Source organism: Paramisgurnus dabryanus, chromosome 24 (assembly GCF_030506205.2).
Source record: "Paramisgurnus dabryanus chromosome 24, PD_genome_1.1, whole genome shotgun sequence".
Classification (NCBI taxonomy): Eukaryota; Metazoa; Chordata; class Actinopteri; order Cypriniformes; family Cobitidae; genus Paramisgurnus; species Paramisgurnus dabryanus.
This window is the reverse complement of record NC_133360.1, coordinates 15311301-15331543: the sequence shown is the minus strand read 5'-3', so window position 1 is coordinate 15331543 and position 20243 is coordinate 15311301. Positions and strand designations below refer to the sequence as shown.

Below are 20243 nucleotides of genomic sequence, written 5' to 3'. Positions count from 1 at the left end.
AACCATTAACCCCATGTATGACTGTTTGCCACGTAACTTGTGCTGCTCTAGTTTGGCATAAAGTCAGCCAATCAGATTACATTTTACTAAATTGAGAAAATGTTGTTTTAGGTGTTCTTGGGCAAAGATTAATCGCAATTAATCACATACAAAATAAAAGTGATTTTTGGCATAATATATGAGTGTGTGCTGTGTGTAATTATTATGTATATATAAATACACACACACATTCATGTATTTAAGAAACATTTACATGTGTGTGTGTGTATATATATATATATATATATATATATATATATATATATATATATATTTATTTATATTTTTATATATTCTATATTATATATAAATAAAAAAATTATATATAAATAAAAAAATTCTGAAATGAATATATGTATGTGTTTGCATATATTAAAAAATATTTTTGGTCAAAGAAATGTATTTTTGCCACATGAGACTTGTTTTCAACTATAAGATATCTTTGATTATTTTACGTTTCCCCCTTTGGTAAATTGTGTTTGATGCATTAAGAAAATGACTTTTGCAGTGTAATTCAACATGAGTGGTCTTGCAAATACGCACAACACCCTAGCATCATGTTGGCAAGTTTTGCTCAGGGCACTCTTTAAACACTCACAATTTGTTCATGCAATTTTAAAAACGAAATAAATATGTTAAATCCTATCTATATACATGTAATCTAATAAGCAGACTAGCCGATTTGCACAGACTTGAACAAAATAACATTTAGCAAAGTGCTAGAAACAATGAGCCACTTTATTGAACCGTTCTCATCACTGTGCACCAGCCCACCATGTCGAAATGGCTAGGCACGCTACAGCATTGCCCATGCACTATACTTAAACACATTTCTTATTTTCTTGAGTATTGTCATCTGTCACTGACTGGTGTAGGTGTTGGAGAAGATGTGCTGTTTGATTTCTGGAGCATTAGTCATTTTAGAAAGCCAGGGGGGCGGACCGCGATGCTGCCCATCTACCGCCCAGCTCTCCATATGCTCTTTAGTTTTCTCGATCTATCTCTATTTCGTTCTCTTTCTCTCTGTCCCTTCGTTGACCCCAGTGTTTTGCACAGTCCTTTGCTCAGCTGAGATCCTACCTCACTTATACTGTCCATCATAGCGAGGAACACAAACATATTTGTACTGCAGTCACTGCCTGAAACAGTGCTTACAGCAGATGATTGATGGGTTAGATCTATCTATCTATCTATCTATCTATCTATCTATCTATCTATAGAATATATTTATTCAGTGATTGTATATGCATGCATATATGCACAGAAATGTCACTGACCCACAAAAACGTTTATGAGAACATTTTCGGGCTGACGCTCCAGCCGTAACGTGTATCATCCCAGACGCTCTGTGATGCCTGATGTGACAGTCTCTATTACCCGTCTGCTTAAATCCCTCCCACTCCCAAAGCCCAAACAAATACACACATCCCTCTAGGCAGAGTGAGGTCAGGCAGAAGCATCGCTAGAGGTTTGCAAGCACACAGGATCATGGGATTGTTTGGGGGGGTTCAAACTTAACACACGTCTGTGTGGGCAAGCAGGTTTGGCAAGAGCACGCACGTGGGTGGTTTTGTGCGAGACAGAGAACGTGAGAGACAGAGAGAAATAATGGGAACCATTCAGATTTTTTGCACAAGCGAACAATGGATGTATGATGGTCTCGTGCCGGAGATGATGTACATCGCTCTGTTGTGTATTGTGATGTCATAATGCTTGGCCTTGAGTCAATGAGATGTCAGTCATCTTTTATTTAGTTGTTGTGTCAGACGCTTGTTCTTTCACAGCTCTGTCAAAAAAAAATATGGAATAATATGATGTAAAAATTAAATTTGTGTTATTGTTAAAGGAATAGATTATCTAAATATGAAAATAATGTACTTAGATTTATGCCATCCAACATGTATATGAGTCCCTTTATTCAGTTGTATGTGCTTTTTGGAGCCATGCCATATGTTGAGTTCCTTATAAGAAGATGACATGATGGCATTTTAATACAGTATATAATATGATTTGTTTGTTTTTAACTGAAGAAAGAAGTCATATGTAGGGCTGGGTATCGATTCAGATGTTCCAGATCGATTCGATTTCAATTCATAAGCTATCAAATCGATCCGGTTTTGATTCTCGGTTCAATTCCTATTCTCGGAACGTTTTTTATACTCGATTCTCAATTCAACTCAATGAATATAGATTTAATACAAATACAAATTTATAAAAAAGAACAGTGAACATAAGTAATTAATAAAATAAGAGATAAGGAGCCACAAACCTGTATAGTAAACTCTTTTATTTTAGGTACACTTGGGTACATTAAAAAAGAGCCCATCTCTAATTTTCAAATGCATACAATTATGTAAAATACAATAAAATTTTGATGAAAGATGAAAAATGTATGCTGAAAAAAGTCAGAACAGTCACATTTCTTGATCAAACAGGATTAGATTATTTCATTTTTTTTATCGATTCATGGCCTTTGAGAATCGATTTTTAATTGACCACGTTAAAAAAAAAAAAAAAAGATTCATGCCCAGTCCTAGTCATATGTGACCCTGGACCACAAAATCGGTCATACGTAGCTCTGGTATATTTGTATAACCAACAATACATTGTATAATTCAAAATTATTTTTTGATACCAAAAATCATTAGGATATTAAGTAAATGTCATGTTCCAGAAGATATTTTGCAAATTTCCTACAATAAATACATAATAAATGTATTAGTCAGTAGTAATATGTGTTGCTAAGAACTTTATTTGGACAACTTTAAAGGCAATTTTTTGAATATTTAAATGTTTTGCATCATCAGATTCCACATTTTCACATAGTTTTATCTCGGCCGAATATTGTACTATAATAACATGATGTAAAAATTTCAATTACAGAAAAATTGACCCTTATGACTGGTTTTGTGGTCCAGGTACATCTGGGATGACATGAGGTTGAGTAAACAGTAACCGTGTAACCGTTCCGAACAGACCTAGGCGGTACTGTTGTAAATTTTTTATTGTGGGTCTGATAATAGTGTCCTTTGGAATGTAATACAAACGCATCAGTCGTTGCCTTGGTAACACTAGAGTTTACAGATGGAATGCCATGGTTTTTGGACCTGATCGGTGTTGACTTCGCTCAAATAACGTGCTTTACCAGCTATAGAAAAAACTTGTCACCAGGCAACAGACGAGGGCCCAATCCTGAGCGGCGACGTCACTACACGCATTCATCATCTGAAAAATTCCATGCCGGGAGCGATTTGTAATCGTGCCTTGCCGAAACGAACCGAACCAGGCTCAGGTGAAAACATAACTGATCTTAGAACGGTTCGGCCCGATGTTGGAAAAGCGCTAGAAAATTTCTATAATTGGATGAACTATACCTTTAAAGAAAATAAAGCCTGTTTTTATGGTTGTGACAGTGTGATATTAGTAATGCACATTTTACATTACAATGTTCCCCCCTCCAAAAAAAAACCCCAAACATTTTCATGACCCCAAAATAAAATCTCAAATAAATAAATAAAAAATTATTTTCTATTATACAAATAACTTGAGATTAAAAAGCAAAATGGTAAATGTGAGCTGAACATGTTTTTAAAACATGCACATGCCTAACCTTGGTTAAATCTCAGTTCATCCTTTTGAAGCCTGTCAATCTCTCTTTATCTCACTCTCTCTCTCTCTTACACACACCTATGCGCTCGCCCACACATTCAGTGTGCTGTGTTGGGACCGTACCTCAGCCCACAGAGACACACATACAAGCGTATGCCACTGACTGTGCTGCGCTCGAGCTCAGCTCTTAAAGGGACAGGCGCGCACGTATGCGGCTAGTCAACACGGTGACAGAGGCACTCCATCAGAACCACAACCACACAACTGGCAAAAAACAGAAATACTGCGGCTTTCTTTTCTAAATCAGGGCGGCCGTCAATCTAGTTGAGAAAGAACTGTGCTGAAACTGACAGGAATGATTTTTTGTAATATTTAAGCATTCGAATACTCTGGTTTCTACATGAAGCTGAACGTCACAGTCATTCATGTTATATCAGTGACAAAACTGGGCAATGCATTTAGTCTTTTTTAACTTCAACATGTTTGCAAGCCATTTAACTTAATACTGTATGTTACCTGATGTCTTTTAGAGTGACATAAAATAATACACAAGACAAAATGCATCTGTGAAATCCAGTCTAAAGTCTCATAATCCAATTATGAGATTAGTGCATGTGTTTACTCAGTCAATATTAAAGACATCAAAGTTATGCTTTATAAAATGTTCTTTACATTATGTAGCATGATCACAAAAATCACTAAATATGACTTTAACTGTGTTTTCACACAGGCTGGGTCACACGCAGCTGACTTGAATTCAAGCATCTGAAATCAATTAAATTTGGGTAGCATTGAGATAAATGGGAATGCAACAGATAGCTTACTGCATGTTTTGGAGGGTAAAAATTTAAGAATTAAAATGGATGTCAGCAGAAAAGGGGAGCTTTTTTGGCAAATTACAATTGTAAGTATTATTATATAGGACTGTATTTATTGTAAAGTGCATTGAAACACCTATGTTGTAAATGCTATGCACTATATTTACATATAAGCATTTAAGAGACTTACAGTGCATATAAACAAAAAAACACAACATAACCTTTGTGCTGCTAATGCAATGCTCTACCAATTGAGCTACAGGAACACCATGGTACCAACAGTATTTTATTTATTTCTAAAAAATTAAATAAAATTAGTTTTGATTTGGCTATGAAAAAGCTGGATATTATGGCGTAAAAATGCTGCCTTGCTGGAGTAACAAACAACAGTAACTCTGTCACCCCGGGCTATTGACCGAGTCCCTGCGTTTAGCCGGATGGGCTCTTTTAAGCATCTCCTGTTAAGCGTCTTATTCCACGGCAATAAATAATATCTGTCAGACTTCTAAGAGCAGACGTGAAAGAGTGTGAAAGATCAGAGAGTTCGCATGAGTCAGGATTGAGTCACAGAAGCAAAGGGACAGGAGCGGTCAGTACTGTGGGTGTTTTGGGTTGTGTCTTTCCTCTCTAGGGGCCTCACACAGGCTGCAGGGCTACATACGGCACTCCTGCCGTTCCCCTGGATTCCAGGACTGATCTCAGATCAGCTTCTGGACATTCCGGGTTTTCCCGGTTTGACTCAGGAAGAGTGGTGGAGTAGTATTAGTTTACATTTTGTGGATTCAAACTATACTTTTTTTATCAGTATGTTTGCACACTAGGATCTGACTTATTACCTTGCTGTGGTAACAAAATGCTCTACCATTTAAGCTACTCTAGATATGTACTGCATAATATCAAAACATCTGCAACCATAAACACTAAGCACTAGCAACCACAGACAGCATATAATCAGGCGTTATGTGTTATGTTCACCCACTGATGTCAATAAGACCGCGGCTTTAGCAAACTGTAAATCTGATCATATGAAGCAAAGATGACTTTGAGATGACGCATGTCTTTTTTCAGTGCATTCGGTCACTTTATTAAAACTGGTTTTGCAAATGCGCTGGTTAAAGTGAGACATGCTCTTTAACATACAAAATGCAATTGGGAGTGCAATGCTGGAAAGACTAATAATGTAGAAGCGATTTTGACTCTTCTCTAAACCATAAAGCTTTATTATGAGTCCCAGAGCTAATTCTTAAGATGATACATAGCCTGGCTACTTAAAGCTGTACTACATAACAGTTGTCTTCTGCCTGGATAAATCATCGTTTGAGGTTTACCCGTGGTTGCTTTTCATCACCAAATATATTGGAGCAGGTCTACATCAGTCACTTATAGTAAGAAGAAAGTCCTACAAGATGTATCAGAAAAATATTTTTTGCTTTTTCGCCACCAGACATTTTTCTGTTTACAGAAATGACGTAAAGACATAGGGAATGACTAAAGCTTGAAATTAAATCCAATCTGGCCCAACAGCTCTCAATTAAAAATCATTATTGTAGGCTTACCATAATGACTTGGAGTAAGCCAGGAATGCAGTTTGCTCCCTGAGTTTGCTCTTATTTATGTTTCAAGCTAAAATTCTGTAGACCAATTCGAAAATTAGGTATTTATCTTTGTCATACAGTATGAGTATAAAGCTACAAAATGCATGTAAACAACATAGCTCAGATCATTTGGATTGAAAAGAATTTGATGAGAAATGTCTAAGTTTATTATAGGTCTAAATGCAGAAGCTGAAGTGCAGAATGATGTCATAAAAATCACTGATCGTTATTGGCTATATGTTTTGAATGCATATATTTTATTATCATTGTTTTAACCCTTGTGCATTGTTCAAATTGACATCCTTTTGTGTATTCCTTATGAAAACATCCACTAAATTCAATGGTTATAAAAATGTATCAGATGAATATTTTTTCCATTTTTTTTTTTTACATAAATCTGTTAATCAACCTCAGTACTGATCAAAACTACAAAATCTTCACAAAAATTCCGTGATTGTAACTCTTTATACTCCATATATCTCAATGTACAAGCCAGAAATTAAGCTCTGTTTTTGCATAGGCCTACTAAACCGTTAGTGCCACATGTTTAGTGTAAAAATGACAAATTTGACCTCTTAGCAAAAGGAAAAAACACCAACATTTAAAAATGCACGATAAAAAGGTGTCATAGCTCTGCAATCAAAAAATGTGGTTATAATGGAAGTCAATGGGGCAAAAACAGCCACTAACAATAAATGAAGGAGAAAAAAAACTGATGCTACACAAAAACTAAAAATGCTTCAAAGCCAATGTTTTTACCAATCTTTGACATGCCCAAGACTGTGAAAAGGTAAAAAAATCCAGGTTACATCACTTTTTATATTGAAAATCAGTCATTTTGTGTTTGTTTTTCACCAAATCAGTGACACCACTTATAAACTTGGCAATTAAAGAGTTAAAATCATGGAATTTTTGTGAAGATTTGGTAGTTTTGATCAGTACTGAGGTTGATTAACAGATTTATGTAAAAAAAAATTGGAAAAAATATTCATCTGATACATTTTTATAGCCGTTGAATTTAGTGGACAACACGAAAGGGTAGTAAATTTGCCCGCGGTATATCGTTGAGCTTTTGAAAAAAATTCAAAGCATTTTCTTAAAATATATGTAAATATAAGATTTGTCACCAAAAATCATTCAATTTGCTAAAACAGAGAGAAAGTTGTGGCTAAATTAAGAGTAAAAAAAACCTTGCAGTGGATGAAAACATCCCCCAACAACAAATAAGGGTTAAAGCACTCTAGTTTATAGATATCCATAAATCGTCAGAGTAAAAGCCAAAAAAACTTTGATTTTGATTTCATGGGACTTTTACAGAGAAACATCTCAGAAGCAGGAGTCTCCATCTGCTCCATATTGAATCTATCTGGGAGAGATCTCATTTGTAATTTTTCTTTCCGATTGAATAACACCCTTTTACAAATTCATACAACAAACAGTTTCAATACAAAAATGGTGCGGCACCCTGTCTCTTTAAATATTGTGCGGTTGTTTGTACACAACGCACAAACACGATCCAAAATCAGCTACCGCAAAAATTTGATATATTGGATGGAGAGAAATGTCAGATTATATAGCCAAACAAACCTTAAATTGCATGGCATACAAACAATCACACCAACACGACCTTTTAGGTTTTCAACCTTGCCTAAACTCTTCCTTTCAAAACCTCAAAGTCATACACGAAGGCCCGAGGCAACGTTAGCGTGTTTTCCATATCCCAGTAAACACGGTGGTGCGTGTGCGTTTCCCTTTAAGAAGCCCCCACCTCTCCCGGAGCGGAGGGAGGGAGGCCGCGTTCCCGTAACAGCGCGCGAGAGGAAAAAAAATTCACCAGCGACCTGTTTCAAGTCCCCCCAATAGAAACTGTGCCTGATTTGTGGCCAATGTTGGAGATGTAAAAAAAAGGGAGAGAGGAGAAGAGGAGGGGGAGGGCAAACACTAAAGGGGGTAGCTATGGAGATCGAGCGTTTTCCTGGCTGCTTTCTTTGACAGGTGTTGAGTGGGGTAAAAGTCTTAAAACAGAGTCCAGCATGTACGCCAAAGGTAAAGGAGCTGTCGTCCCTTCCGATAGCCAAGCGCGAGAAAAGTAAGTGAATTTGCGTGCGCTTTCCGCACTTTTGCGTTGCTTATTCGCGAATCGCAACTTTCTGAACTGTGCGGACTATTGTTTGGATGTGTTTAGTGCGCTCGAGTGAAGATCGCCGGTGCGTTGGTGCATCTTCTTAACTTTAGTGCCGGTTTAACTCTTTAATCATTTTGTTTTTCCACGCTATCCAGGTTATATTTAAGTTTGGGTGCGCACGTGAACACTTGAACTGCATCCGAGCTGAGTGATGTTGCGTGCTCGCGTCTCTGTAGTTCCGTAGCGATAAAGCGTTTTATTGATTCGGATTAAATAAAGCGAATCAGTGATTGTGTTGTTGTACTTGTACGACGTTTGTACAAATCTGTGTACGTGACTCTTAAAGCATGCATGAAAGTTCAGGAGATGTTTCAGTTTGTTTGATCGCATGTTTGCAGATATAGTCGTATATTTTCACAATTTAAGCTTGTTTTAGTGTGTATATGCTTATGCTTTGTCTATAAAAGCGAATGTATTTTTTTTAGGCAAATAACAAGCTGATTTAAGTTTTATATAGCTGACACTGATGGTTGTTTTGGAAGTTAATACTTCTGTGTTTATTGATGCACAATTATTTTCATGTGCCTAAAACAAAACTACTTATAAAAAAAGTAACGTTGGCAAAACTTGCTGAAAGTTAGGAGACTTTATCGCACTAAATATCTTTCGTGTACTTTTTTTTTTTAAAGTAGATCGCCATGTGATCTTTACAGACGGTTGTGTACAATCTGTTGCCATAGTTACTGAAGAAACACTGTACTGTACTGTAGCTTTGAATAAAAGTGATCCATCATCTTAATAAATCTGGTATCGTATCTCCTGAATGCTAGTGTGGTTGAAAGACAATGCATGGATCTTTAGTATGCGGTGGTCTATGTAGTAGAGGTATAAAATCCCTTAGAGGTGAAATAGTTAAGAAATGTAACTTTACATAAATTATCTATACATTGTAAAGTCGGTGTGAGAACGTAGCATGAGAGAGCAGCATAGCAAGTTTGCTCATAATATCACAACAATTTGTTTCTGTGGTAAACACCTGAGTTTTGGTCTTTGACACTGTCTAGTACTTTCTAATTACTACTACTACTTATGTATATAACAATATGTGATAGCTGCAAGCGTTTTAAAACTTTGTTTTCTAACAAAGTCCTTCACTCACATTTCATTCATGAATAATTTCAAGCCATACAAATTCAATGTGATCAGTGCTTGTAAGGATCACAGAGTTTTGTTTTCATCATGCAGGTTGTTTGTACGTATATACTGTAAATGTTGACGGCTCTTCTAGTAAAGGTGCCACAGGCGTCGCATTAACGCTGCAGGTGACCATTTCACGTGGTGTGTTAAAAGGTGAGGTGTTGTGACCACACAGACGTTGTGCTGTTGTAGCATCGGGAGGTTATTAAAATTCTTGGGCGAACAGTTAAACAAGGCATTATTAACTTTCTCAAGGAACTGACTTTACAGTCGATTTAAGTTTAGGATGCACTAATCTGATTAGAAGTGCACAAAATTTTGTGGAATTTAATCCGAAAGTCACGACAATAGACATGCATCCTTAACATTGCAATCGTTTGTTTACATACATTATATATAATCCCAACCGATGGTTTGCAAGGGTTGCCAGATTCACATATCAAAACTATCCCAATGACTATTCACACCAACAACTAATAAACAAAATCTTTTTATCTTTATCACGCAAAAAAATCAGCTCGTTGAAGCAGTAGCTCACATCTGAACTTGGAAAAAAGCAGAGGACTTGGCAACGCAGCGCACAGCATCTCTTGTCTAGTTCATGCTTTATCTCAAGATAAATGTACAAACCGAAAGTTGAGTTGGAGAAAGTTGTTCTTAAGAAGTGTTCAGATATAGGCAATTTTCGAAAGGCTATTTTTATTGCTTTATGTAATGTTATGAAAGACATGAACGCTGCAGAATGTACAGAGTGAGACCCCATTACCTTAATAATGCATGTTCCCATTGCATGTTTCTGTGATGAGAATCATGTTATACGTAAATATATGAACTTAAGCACAATTTTGTGCGCATGTGCATAAGGTATTTTTGCATCCAATTGAGAAAATACTACCGTTTACGCATTTACATGCATACTTTTCTCCTGGTGATCGGATCACAGATCCGACTACACCACCCCTTTCAATAAGATCCAAATTTGCATCCGATCGACCTCAATCATATTGATTAAGGTGTTTACATGAAGGCTTTTCCATTCGATTGAGCCATCAAAATGGTAACAAACTGATTATTTGGTTGCATGTAAACATAGCTATTAATTGGCGTCCTTGGCCCGTCACTGATGTTTACTGTGATGCCACATTCTGATGGCATAAAAGATGGAATTGCTTTCTATAGATCTGATAAAGTTATGTTGGACACGTCTGTATTGTCAAGTTAACCTCCAAGTCTATAAGACTCCACAGGTTTGATATAATTTCACAAATTATACAGAAAGCCCAAAGAAATAATTTGTGTGCTGTGTATTTTTGAAGTGGGAATTAATCAAAACCGATTTTGATTGATCTCCTGTTTTCTCCAACATCTTGAGCACTTCCATGGTTTCCCTGAGTTTATTGGTGTGTCTAAGAGGCAGAGAGTAGATCTGAATGCATGGTTTTGATTTCAACCAGATGGTTCAGCCTCCTCCATAGAGGTGTTTTCAGCTACATATAAAGGGAATCAAGCATGCACATTGAATCAGGACGTTGTTCTCATGAAGAGCGTCTGATTTGCAATGTTTTGGATAAACGTCGCTCTCAGATATGGATAAGAATCAATTAATTTTACATCTAAAATGTAGCTGGATGTATGGGTTTTAAAGTTTACTTTGAAGAGAGATGTTCTCTGTAATTATTTAGGGGCATATTTAATGATTTCTCTCAGTTGTAACACGGAAATGTCTGTTTTTGTGCGTGTATGTTTGAAATTTTTTAATAGGAGTGTACTCGCTCATCTTTCATCAAAATAATTGAGATGGATTGCCTAGTGGAAGTGTATCAACATTTTTTGTGTAAGACTCCAAAGCCTTGCTGAATTTTTCTCTGGTTGTTATGAATGAATGATTAGCAGTTTTTCTTGCCATGCGCAATACAACACCGACAATATTGTGACAACATGTTTCACATGGTTAGTAAAGTGATCGGACCACGTGCATTTAAATAGTTTTTAACAAGCTGCTACGTTGTACTGTCATACGTTTTTAACCCATCACCAAGTGCTACGTATTTATAATCTACGAAGTTTTTACTCGAATACCTGTGGTCAAAAGGTTTTACTGAAATTTTTCTCCTGATAGAATTATCATAACAAAGTAATGCCAGCTGTACCTTTACAACCGCCCTCGAATGTTCACTTGTAAATTTCGCCCACCTTTAAGGTTCCCCCCATGCGTCTTCACATCAGACCCTGCGGCTAAATTATTGAAATCGAGACGGCAAAGTTCATTTGTTAACTGTCTGCGCTTGAGCTAGCTAAACTTGGCTCAGCCTCTTTTATGTATAAACGAAATCTTGACTGGGAGCCTCGGGCTAGATGTCAAGATCTGTTCTCAGGTTAACTTGGGAAAGCTTGTCATTATGGGAAAAGACATGCAGCTATGGGTGAATGCAGAAGCAAAAGCAGAACCTCGTCAGATATTTCTGCCCATCATCGCTGTATCGACATTCGTGCAGCCGTCCGCACGCCCCTGTCAAGGCCTAAATTATCCCCGCTGCGTTGCTTTCAGAATTCGGGCATGTGAATGCCACTTGTCTTACAACGTAGTTCATCTTAATATTAAGTCTATAGGGCTTTCTTTTTTCCAGTTTTTTGCATAAGGCACACACTGAGAGCTTCAGCCTGTTGCAAGCCTGGCTATTAGTCGGAATTCCTGTGACAGTATGACGAAAGTGTTCCCCCAAGCCCTCCGTAGATGAAGTCCTCCTCAATAATGCATCATAGCACGAGCAGGAAACCATCATCGACCTGAAGAACTTCCTCGGAATATTCAGGGCTCTATCACAATTTCATCCTGCTACTCATGGGAACCTCCGCTTGATCCATCTCAACATCAGCCGGATTCAGAAGTTGGCAAGTCCGCTGGGTACATAATTTCGTCAAGGTGTCATTTTTTTCCCAGCGTATGACCCCTACCCTGCGGCTGTTGTGAGAGGTTGCGGAGACTCGAACCTGTTGGTTAAAGGATGATTTGAAGGGTGGCCGGTTGTGGTCCTTTGAGGTGACTCTGTCAGCCACAACATGTCAGGTTGATGGACAACCTTGAGGGTGTTCATGAACTCATCCATCGCATCATGATGTGCTTCCAGCAGTCCGCTGGAGGAACCCGTGCAGATGTTCTTGAGAAAATGAAGTGTGACAAGATATTTGAGCTGATGAATTTTATTTTGCCAAACTTATAAATGGCGCCAATTAAATTGAAAGTAAAATCGTCTTTCACTCACATTTCACAAAAGAACTTTGTTGACAGCTGTATATGCTTTAGAGTAGCTCCTAAAATGAGGATGTCTGATGAAACACTAAGAAATAATTCAGACACAAGTCCTTCAAAGTATTTCATGGTGTATTACTACTAGCTGGAAGCTGTACTTTTAGATATTCTCTCTAAATAATATCGTAGAGCGTGTTAATTGGACAGATAATGTATTTTTATGTTCAATGAAGGCTTCTTGTAGTATTTTGAACAAAATTTTACATGTAAGATTGGTGCTATTAAATAATAAAAGTGACGAAACAACTGAGCCAGAAATATTGGCTACATTTAAGCATCGGATATTACAATGTGTTCAAAGTTAGATGTTGATATCCCCTCTTGATTTATTGGAGTTATTTAAACGTAATAAACTTGACGTTGCCTACACTTTTATTGCCTAATGTTTGGAAGATGTTAAGTTAGCTTTGCAAATGCTCATTTGTTAACAGCATTCTAGCTACAATTCTTAAAAGTGAATGTTTACGTAACCTAAGCTCCTGCCATCTTTGTATGATACACCTGGATCCTGGTAAAATCTAAGGACTGATTTATAGTTCTGCGTCACACCTATCTATAGCCTCTATGCCAGGGGTCTCCAATGTGGTGCCCGCGTGCACCAGGTAGCCCGCACAGAGACCGTGAGGTACTGCCAAAGCACAGTCTCAATTGTAATATTTATTTATTACATATTTTTATACTAGCTTGGTTATAATGTTAACATTTTAAACAATACTAAAACATATCAACAAGTAAAACAAAAAAGTTTTGTGTAGACTATATCAAAAAGTAGCCCTCCAGATTTATCCATTGTGGTAGCCCTTGCTCACAAAAAGGTTGGAGACCCCTGCTCTACGTCGTAGGTTACACGTCAGTTTTCACTAGGGCTGTGACGATGCATTGCGTTTCAAATGTTAAAAAATCTGTGTCAAATCGATTCTGAATTGCAATGGTCCGATTTTGTGTTTCATGCAAAGCTTTACTGCGGCTCTTTGATCAGTAGGAAGTCCTTATCAATCTAAAATCACTATGAGTTTGAGTCGTTTATAACATACATTTACACTCATCAAACACAACCTTTCAAAATATTTTTTATTATCATGAAAATACCTGAAACAATTTGGAGAACATTTCCTGGAATAGTGTTTGTAATGGTACTTCTTCTTCGGCACAAATGTTTCTGCACGAGAGCGCCCTCTGGCTTTTGAATGTGGCACAATTTCACCGTAATTCTTTCAAATTAATTAATTGAGAAAACGCGCATTTGCATGATTAATCGTCCCAGCCCTAGTTTTCACTTATACTTCTGTGTCGATGATCATGTTGACGTACAATTATGGCGCTTTTCCATTGCATAGTACCCCACGGATTGGGTCGGGTCAGCTTACTTTTTGGGGCTTTTTACTGGGTGCAGTACGTAGGTACCTAGGTGGGGTTTCAAGCAACCCGAGCTGATACCAAAACCTGATGCGAAAACACTGTAAAGCACTGATTGGTCTGAGAGAATCGTCACTACCAGCGTCATCACTATAATGTAAAAGATTAGCTTTACATTCGCTATCTTGATTAAACTTGTTGTATCTGTGTTTTGCCACAAGTTCCCAAACTCCTTTTTACTTACTTACTTATTAATTTAGCCGACGCTTTTATCCAAAGCGACTTACAATTGCTATATATGTCAGAGGTTGCACGCTTCTAGAGCAACTAGTTAAGTGTCTTGCTCAGGGACACAATTGTGTGTCACAGTGGATTCGAACCCGGGTCTCTCATACCAAAGGCGTGTGTCTTATCCACTGCGCCATCACCACCCCGCTCACCCCATCGCTTTTTAGCGATGAAAAAACATCCACAGGTTCAGGAACACCATGCCAGTTTTTTCCAGACTTGCATTTTGTGGCGGCACATTCGTGGTGCGCACATCCGCATATATGCTAAAATGCAACTTAAATGAGGCTCAGCGTAGCGTCGACTGACGTCACAGGTGTTTTTAAAGAAACTGTAATTTGAGACAGGTAGTGATAAACGCGATGTGCAAACATCTATTTGTGGTGTTCAATTTTAATTTTGTGGTGGACTGAGAGATAAATGAATATTTGGGAATGTATAGCATTCCAACAACGCTCTCACTTGTATGATGTTACAGCAGTAGGCAGCGCAAATATACCACGCACCTATAATCCCTCCCACTCCGAAGTGTAACTAATGCCGAGTTCAGACTGCACGATTTTAGCCCTGATTTTGACTCGCCGACAGGTTTTGAGAAATCGCCGACAAATGCCCGAAATCACAGGCAAATCGATGCTAGTGCCCGCGAGTGACAATCACACAGTGTGAATGATAAAAGACGCGTTCTGAGAGAATCGCAGACGAGTCGCCGACACCCGTGAGATATTTGGCATGCTAAATATCTGGACCGGTCGGCGATTCAAAATCATGCCGTGTGAAATGTGTTTTGACTGACAATAACATCGGCGATGACCTACAGCCAATGAGAGAGCAACATACAGGGCAGCTGGAAGTTCGGGAAGGAGTCTCTCAAAACATTTCCACCTTCATAATCTGTATTTCTTCTTTTTTTCTGCTGCAAATGAGCGCACATGCAATTTGTATGGTAAGCTTCTTGCGAGCTACTATTTTTAATAATAATCCCAGTCTCACGTGAGAGCTTCGGTCTTGCACTCGTGACCTCGCGTTGTTTCCTTCGCGTCACTTCTTGTGTGCGTTTGGTTGTGAGGCGTAGTTTGTGGACCGGGACAAAGTTATCGGCGATTCTTCTTACGGTAAAGTCATGCAGTATGAAAACACTTGTCGCCAATCCATCATGCAGTCTAAAACAGCAGCGACTGAACGCTACCCCAGATAATCACGCAGTGTGAAACCACAGGTGACCCGACTAGTTTGAAAATTACGCAGTCTGAACTCGGCATAAAAGGAAAAGCTAACCAAGCCAAAGTGAGGTGAGCTGACCTGACCTAAACCTACTATGCAATAGAAAAGCGCCATTAGATTTTGATGTTGATGAATACCATTTAAAGGAAAACACCACAGTTTTTCAATATTTTACTATGTTTTTACCTCAACTTAGACAAATTAATACATACCTATCTTTTTTCAAACAAGCACTTCATCTTTGCACAGTCCGTCGTGAATGTGTTAACATTTAACCTAGCCCCATTCATTTCTTAGGATCCAAACAGGGATGAATTTGGAACCCACCAAACACTTCCATGTTTTCCCTATTTAAAGACTGTTACATGAGTAAGTATGGTGGCACAAAATAAAATGTGGCAATATTTTTTTTAAGCGGATAAAAAATGAGAACTATATTGTATGGCGGAAGAGCACTTAGTTTGCAGCAATTTATGATGATGTTACTGCGCCAGAGGTCAAAGTGCCTGTTACTGTTTTTGTTTAACTATGGTTGTACAGCCCTTTGGTAAACGTTTGCTTGAGATTGCTAGAAGGCAGTGTCGAGGCCAGGCATGTTATTGGCGTAACCTACAGCAAAAGGCGAAAAGGCAGCAGCTTGTGTTATGTACGTTGTTGCAGAATCATCATCAGTGATGGAGGTAAATAGACAGCGAGTTGTTAAATATCGCTCCACACCTTGGTCCATTTTTGTTTTTGTACAATCAGAAATGCATATGAGACAATTTGACCTGAGGGAGGGGTTGAATTGACGCGTTGTTACGTTTTAGAAGTGCGCGTCAGGCTACACAGTGATGCGGCATAGGTGTGATGCAGAAGTATTAATCCGGCTTAAAGGGGACAGAGAATGAAAAACCATTTTTACCTTGTCTTTGTTGAATAATGGTAGTCTACCCACATTCACAAACATACAAAAAGTGCTAAACATGCTAAACATCTCAGTCTCTTTTAGAAATGTCAGCCAGTCGGCTCCAATAGCCCAGTGGTTAGTGCGCCGACATATAGCACCTATGTGCTCACGGCGACCCGAGTTCGATTCCCGTGCCGATCCCGCTCCCCAATCTCCACCCAACACTTTCCTGTCTACACTCCACTGTACTGTCTAAATAAAGGCCAAAAAAGTTAAAAAAAAAAAAAATGTCAGCTAGAAAACGGCCCAATCTGAAAAACTGATGCTTATGACATCACAGGCATCTAACTGCCCCTAGTTAGATGCCTGTAATTGGCTACATTTTTTGAGTGGCAGCAAAATCAGCCAATCAGTAATGAGATTGCAAGTTAAGCCAGTAGGGGGAGCCAAATAGGTGCAAAACCACTTGTTTAAAATCCCCCACCCTAATAGAGCTATCTGAGAGAGGTTTTTAGGAAGTTTCTAAGGCATTACAGACCCAAACAAAATTTTTTTTGTCTACATGTCACATCACAGAACAAGGATAAATACTCCGTTCAATCATTGTATGTCACCTTTAAGTTACGTGGATATATTCGCCAGAGTTTCCAACTGAAATTCTGATATAAGTGCTGTTCAATTGCACCTTTCCCAATAGGAACTTACTTTCCATAAAAGTAAAATTTTTGCTCTTTTAATTCTTAGATTTTAATTATCTTTATGCATTTTCATTTTACTACTTGATCTACTTTGATGCCACACAAGTGCTCAGCTAATCACTGCAATGTATTTACAGCTCTGTTTTAAATTTAAGCCAGCTAGCTTAACTGCTTTATTCTTATTGAACTTGTGACCAATATGAAATGTGTTTTTTTTTGTCAAAGGAGAAAAATGTCAAAGTCATGTCCCCTAGCCTGTCATGTAAATGCACAATGAACAGGGTGCAATAAAAAACCTTCTTGAATGCTTCTTCATACACAATATAGATGAGAAATGAAATTAATATTTATAAAAGATTGATTATTTACAATGTTTTCTTTCTTTTTGTCTTGCAGGTTAGCTTTATATGTGTATGAGTACTTGCTACACGTTGGCGCACAGAAATCGGCACAGACCTTCCTGTCAGAGGTGAGTGTTTACTTCAGCCACAAGCAAACATGAAATTTGATCATTGAAAGAAATGTCATCACTGGATGTGACCAAGTCTCTTATGGTTTAAGTCACTTTAGATAAAAAACTTCTGCGTAATGCATACATTTAAATGTGCATTAACCTTAACCGGTGTTACATCACATAAGCTTCACCGTTTGTAGTCAACACCTCTCATTTTTTGTAACTTGAACTGGTAGCAGTGCAAGTGGTCGTGCAGACTGAAGATCAGTGTCGGTTTTAACACTTGTTAGCACCTAGGCCTGGTTGGACACTTGTTATTTGTCACACGCTTTTCTCCAAAACCACCTGCATTTCGCTGCTTGAACCTGTTAAACGCCAAAGTCTTGATCAATAAAGGAAAACGGTACTGTTACGGGTCAGGTTGATTCTGGTTATAACCATCAGACACAACTGAAGCATTAGCATTTGTACGGCAGCTACTACTGATTTAAGTGGATTTTAGACATGCTGGCCCTTAGCAGTAGTGGTTTTAATGATGTAGTGGAGCTTCCGCTTTAGTTCACGTCAGTGTAGTTGTCACTATATGAACATTATTATATATAGAGTATGAGAACACTACATGTTTGGAGTGGAGGTGATGCCTCCACTTGTTTTATAACTGCTCTTAAAATCAACCGCGTTTTAAAAGTCTGAATTAATCTCAGCCTTTGAATAAGGGCAGTTGGTTTGTGATATACATGTGATACTGTATACAATATTTTGAATTCACTGTCTTACAAATTTAATGAAAGAATTTTGTTAATTTTATGGTTGATAAGAAATTCATTGGAGTAGAAATAATTTTTTAAGATTTGTTTTAAACATTTGTCATTCTTAAAGGAGAACACCACCGCTTTTCAATATTTTGTTATGTTCTTACCTCAACTTAGACAAATTAATACATACCTTTCTTTTTTCAATGCGTGCACTTAATCTTTGTACAGCATGTTGTGAATGTGTTAGCATTTAGCCTAGTCCCATTCATTCCTTAGGATCCAAACAGGGATGAATTTAGAAGCCACCAAACACTTCCATGTTTTCCCTATTTAAAGACTGTTACATGAGTAGTTACACGAGTATTGGTGGCACAAAATAAAACGTGGCTATTTTTTTTAAGCGGATAAAAATGAGAACTACATTGTATGGCGGAATAGCACTTAGTTTGCATCACTTAACGGCTCGTTATAGTCGTCCGTGGGTCCTACGGCGTAGAACCTACGCACGTTTATAAATTGAGCATTAGACCTCGGCGCGCAGTGACATCATCACTCCTGACTACTTCTCCTCTCGCTCAAACTTCTGTCAATATTATTGCGCCCAAGGTCGAAATGCTGCGAACTAAGTGCTCTTCCGCCATACAATATAGTTTTGATTGTTTTATCTGCTTGAAAATCGTCCTAAATCATCCAATTGGATCTTAAGGAATGAATGGGGCTAGGCTAAATGCTAACACATTCATGATGCGCTGTACATAGATTAAGTACATGCCTTGAAAAAAGGTAGGTATGTATTAATTCATCTAAGTTGAGGTAAGAACATAGTAAAATAAAAAAGGTGGTGTTTTCCTTTAACAAGAAATATTAAAAACATAACATAATGTGTCCTAACCAGGTGTGACGCGATAAAAAACAGCCCATTAAAACAAGGAAAATTATCTTTTTTTTGTCCAGGTACTTTTTCATTCTGCTGTATTGTGTTGGGTAGCCCCACCCACAGTAAAATCGTATGATCGAGTATGTTTTCTTATTTGGTGTAATTATTTTGTCGCATACTGTTAACCCAAAAATTATAATTCTGTCATGATTTCTTGGTTCTGATGAACACGAAGGAAGATATTTTGAGGAGTGTTTGTAACCAAACCGATCAGAAGCCCCATTGACTTCCATTGTAGGAAAAGAGTATACTATGGAAGTCAATGGGGCTTCTGATTGGTTCCTTAAAATATCTTCCTTTGTGTTCATCAGAACAAAAAAAATGTGCGAGATTATAACAACAGGAAATGATGACAAAATTTTTGGATGAACTATCCCTTTAATGAAATTGTAGGTAAACCCACAATATATATTCAAATTTTATTCTGATGCGTGGGAGTCTTTGATGCAACGTTTCAGCTTTGTGTAGATGATAATTGTTTGACATTATGTAGCTCTTCTGTATTGCTTTAGGATCTTTACAGATGTGCTTTTACAATGTTATCATCTATCTTATTGGATTTGTCATGGCCTTCTGATACCTGCTGCTTTTGTTTGTGTGGGTATCACAAGGCCCTCACAGTGAACTTCCAAAAGCGCTTTTGTAAAGGTTTTTATCATTATATTGTGTTTTATTTAGAGTTTGGCCTTTACTGAAATGTCTGGGGCATTTTTACCTTGATTCGACAAGTGAAATGTTATGCAGGCTTGTACCAGTTCTTTAAAAGTACAGTGGTGCAGAAATGTACTGTTGCATGATACAGTCGTTTTGCAAATATCTCTACCTTACCTGGATATAAGTTATTTACATGATTTATATGAATATGCTTTTAACAGAGGCGGATGGTATTGAAGAATTTTTATATAGTAGTGAAGTATAATTGTCAACTATCTGTACTTTTATCAGTAGG

At 37.7% G+C, this 20243-nt stretch overlaps 1 protein-coding gene across 2 annotated transcripts in view; it reads left to right on the top strand.

The window, feature by feature from the left end:
- ssbp4 (single stranded DNA binding protein 4) overlaps window positions 1–20243 on the top strand; it is a 107922-nt gene that overhangs the window by 29045 nt on the left and 58634 nt on the right. The window contains exons 1-2 of one of the 2 annotated variants that reach the window (XM_065246578.2): window positions 7933–8150; window positions 17545–17617. In XM_065246578.2, coding sequence (XP_065102650.1) covers window positions 8095–8150; window positions 17545–17617 — 129 coding nt within the window. In that variant the 5' untranslated portion in view covers window positions 7933–8094. Of the gene's footprint in view, window positions 1–7932; window positions 8151–17544; window positions 17618–20243 lie in introns of those variants that run through there. The other variant, XM_065246579.1, reaches the window with a different exon arrangement.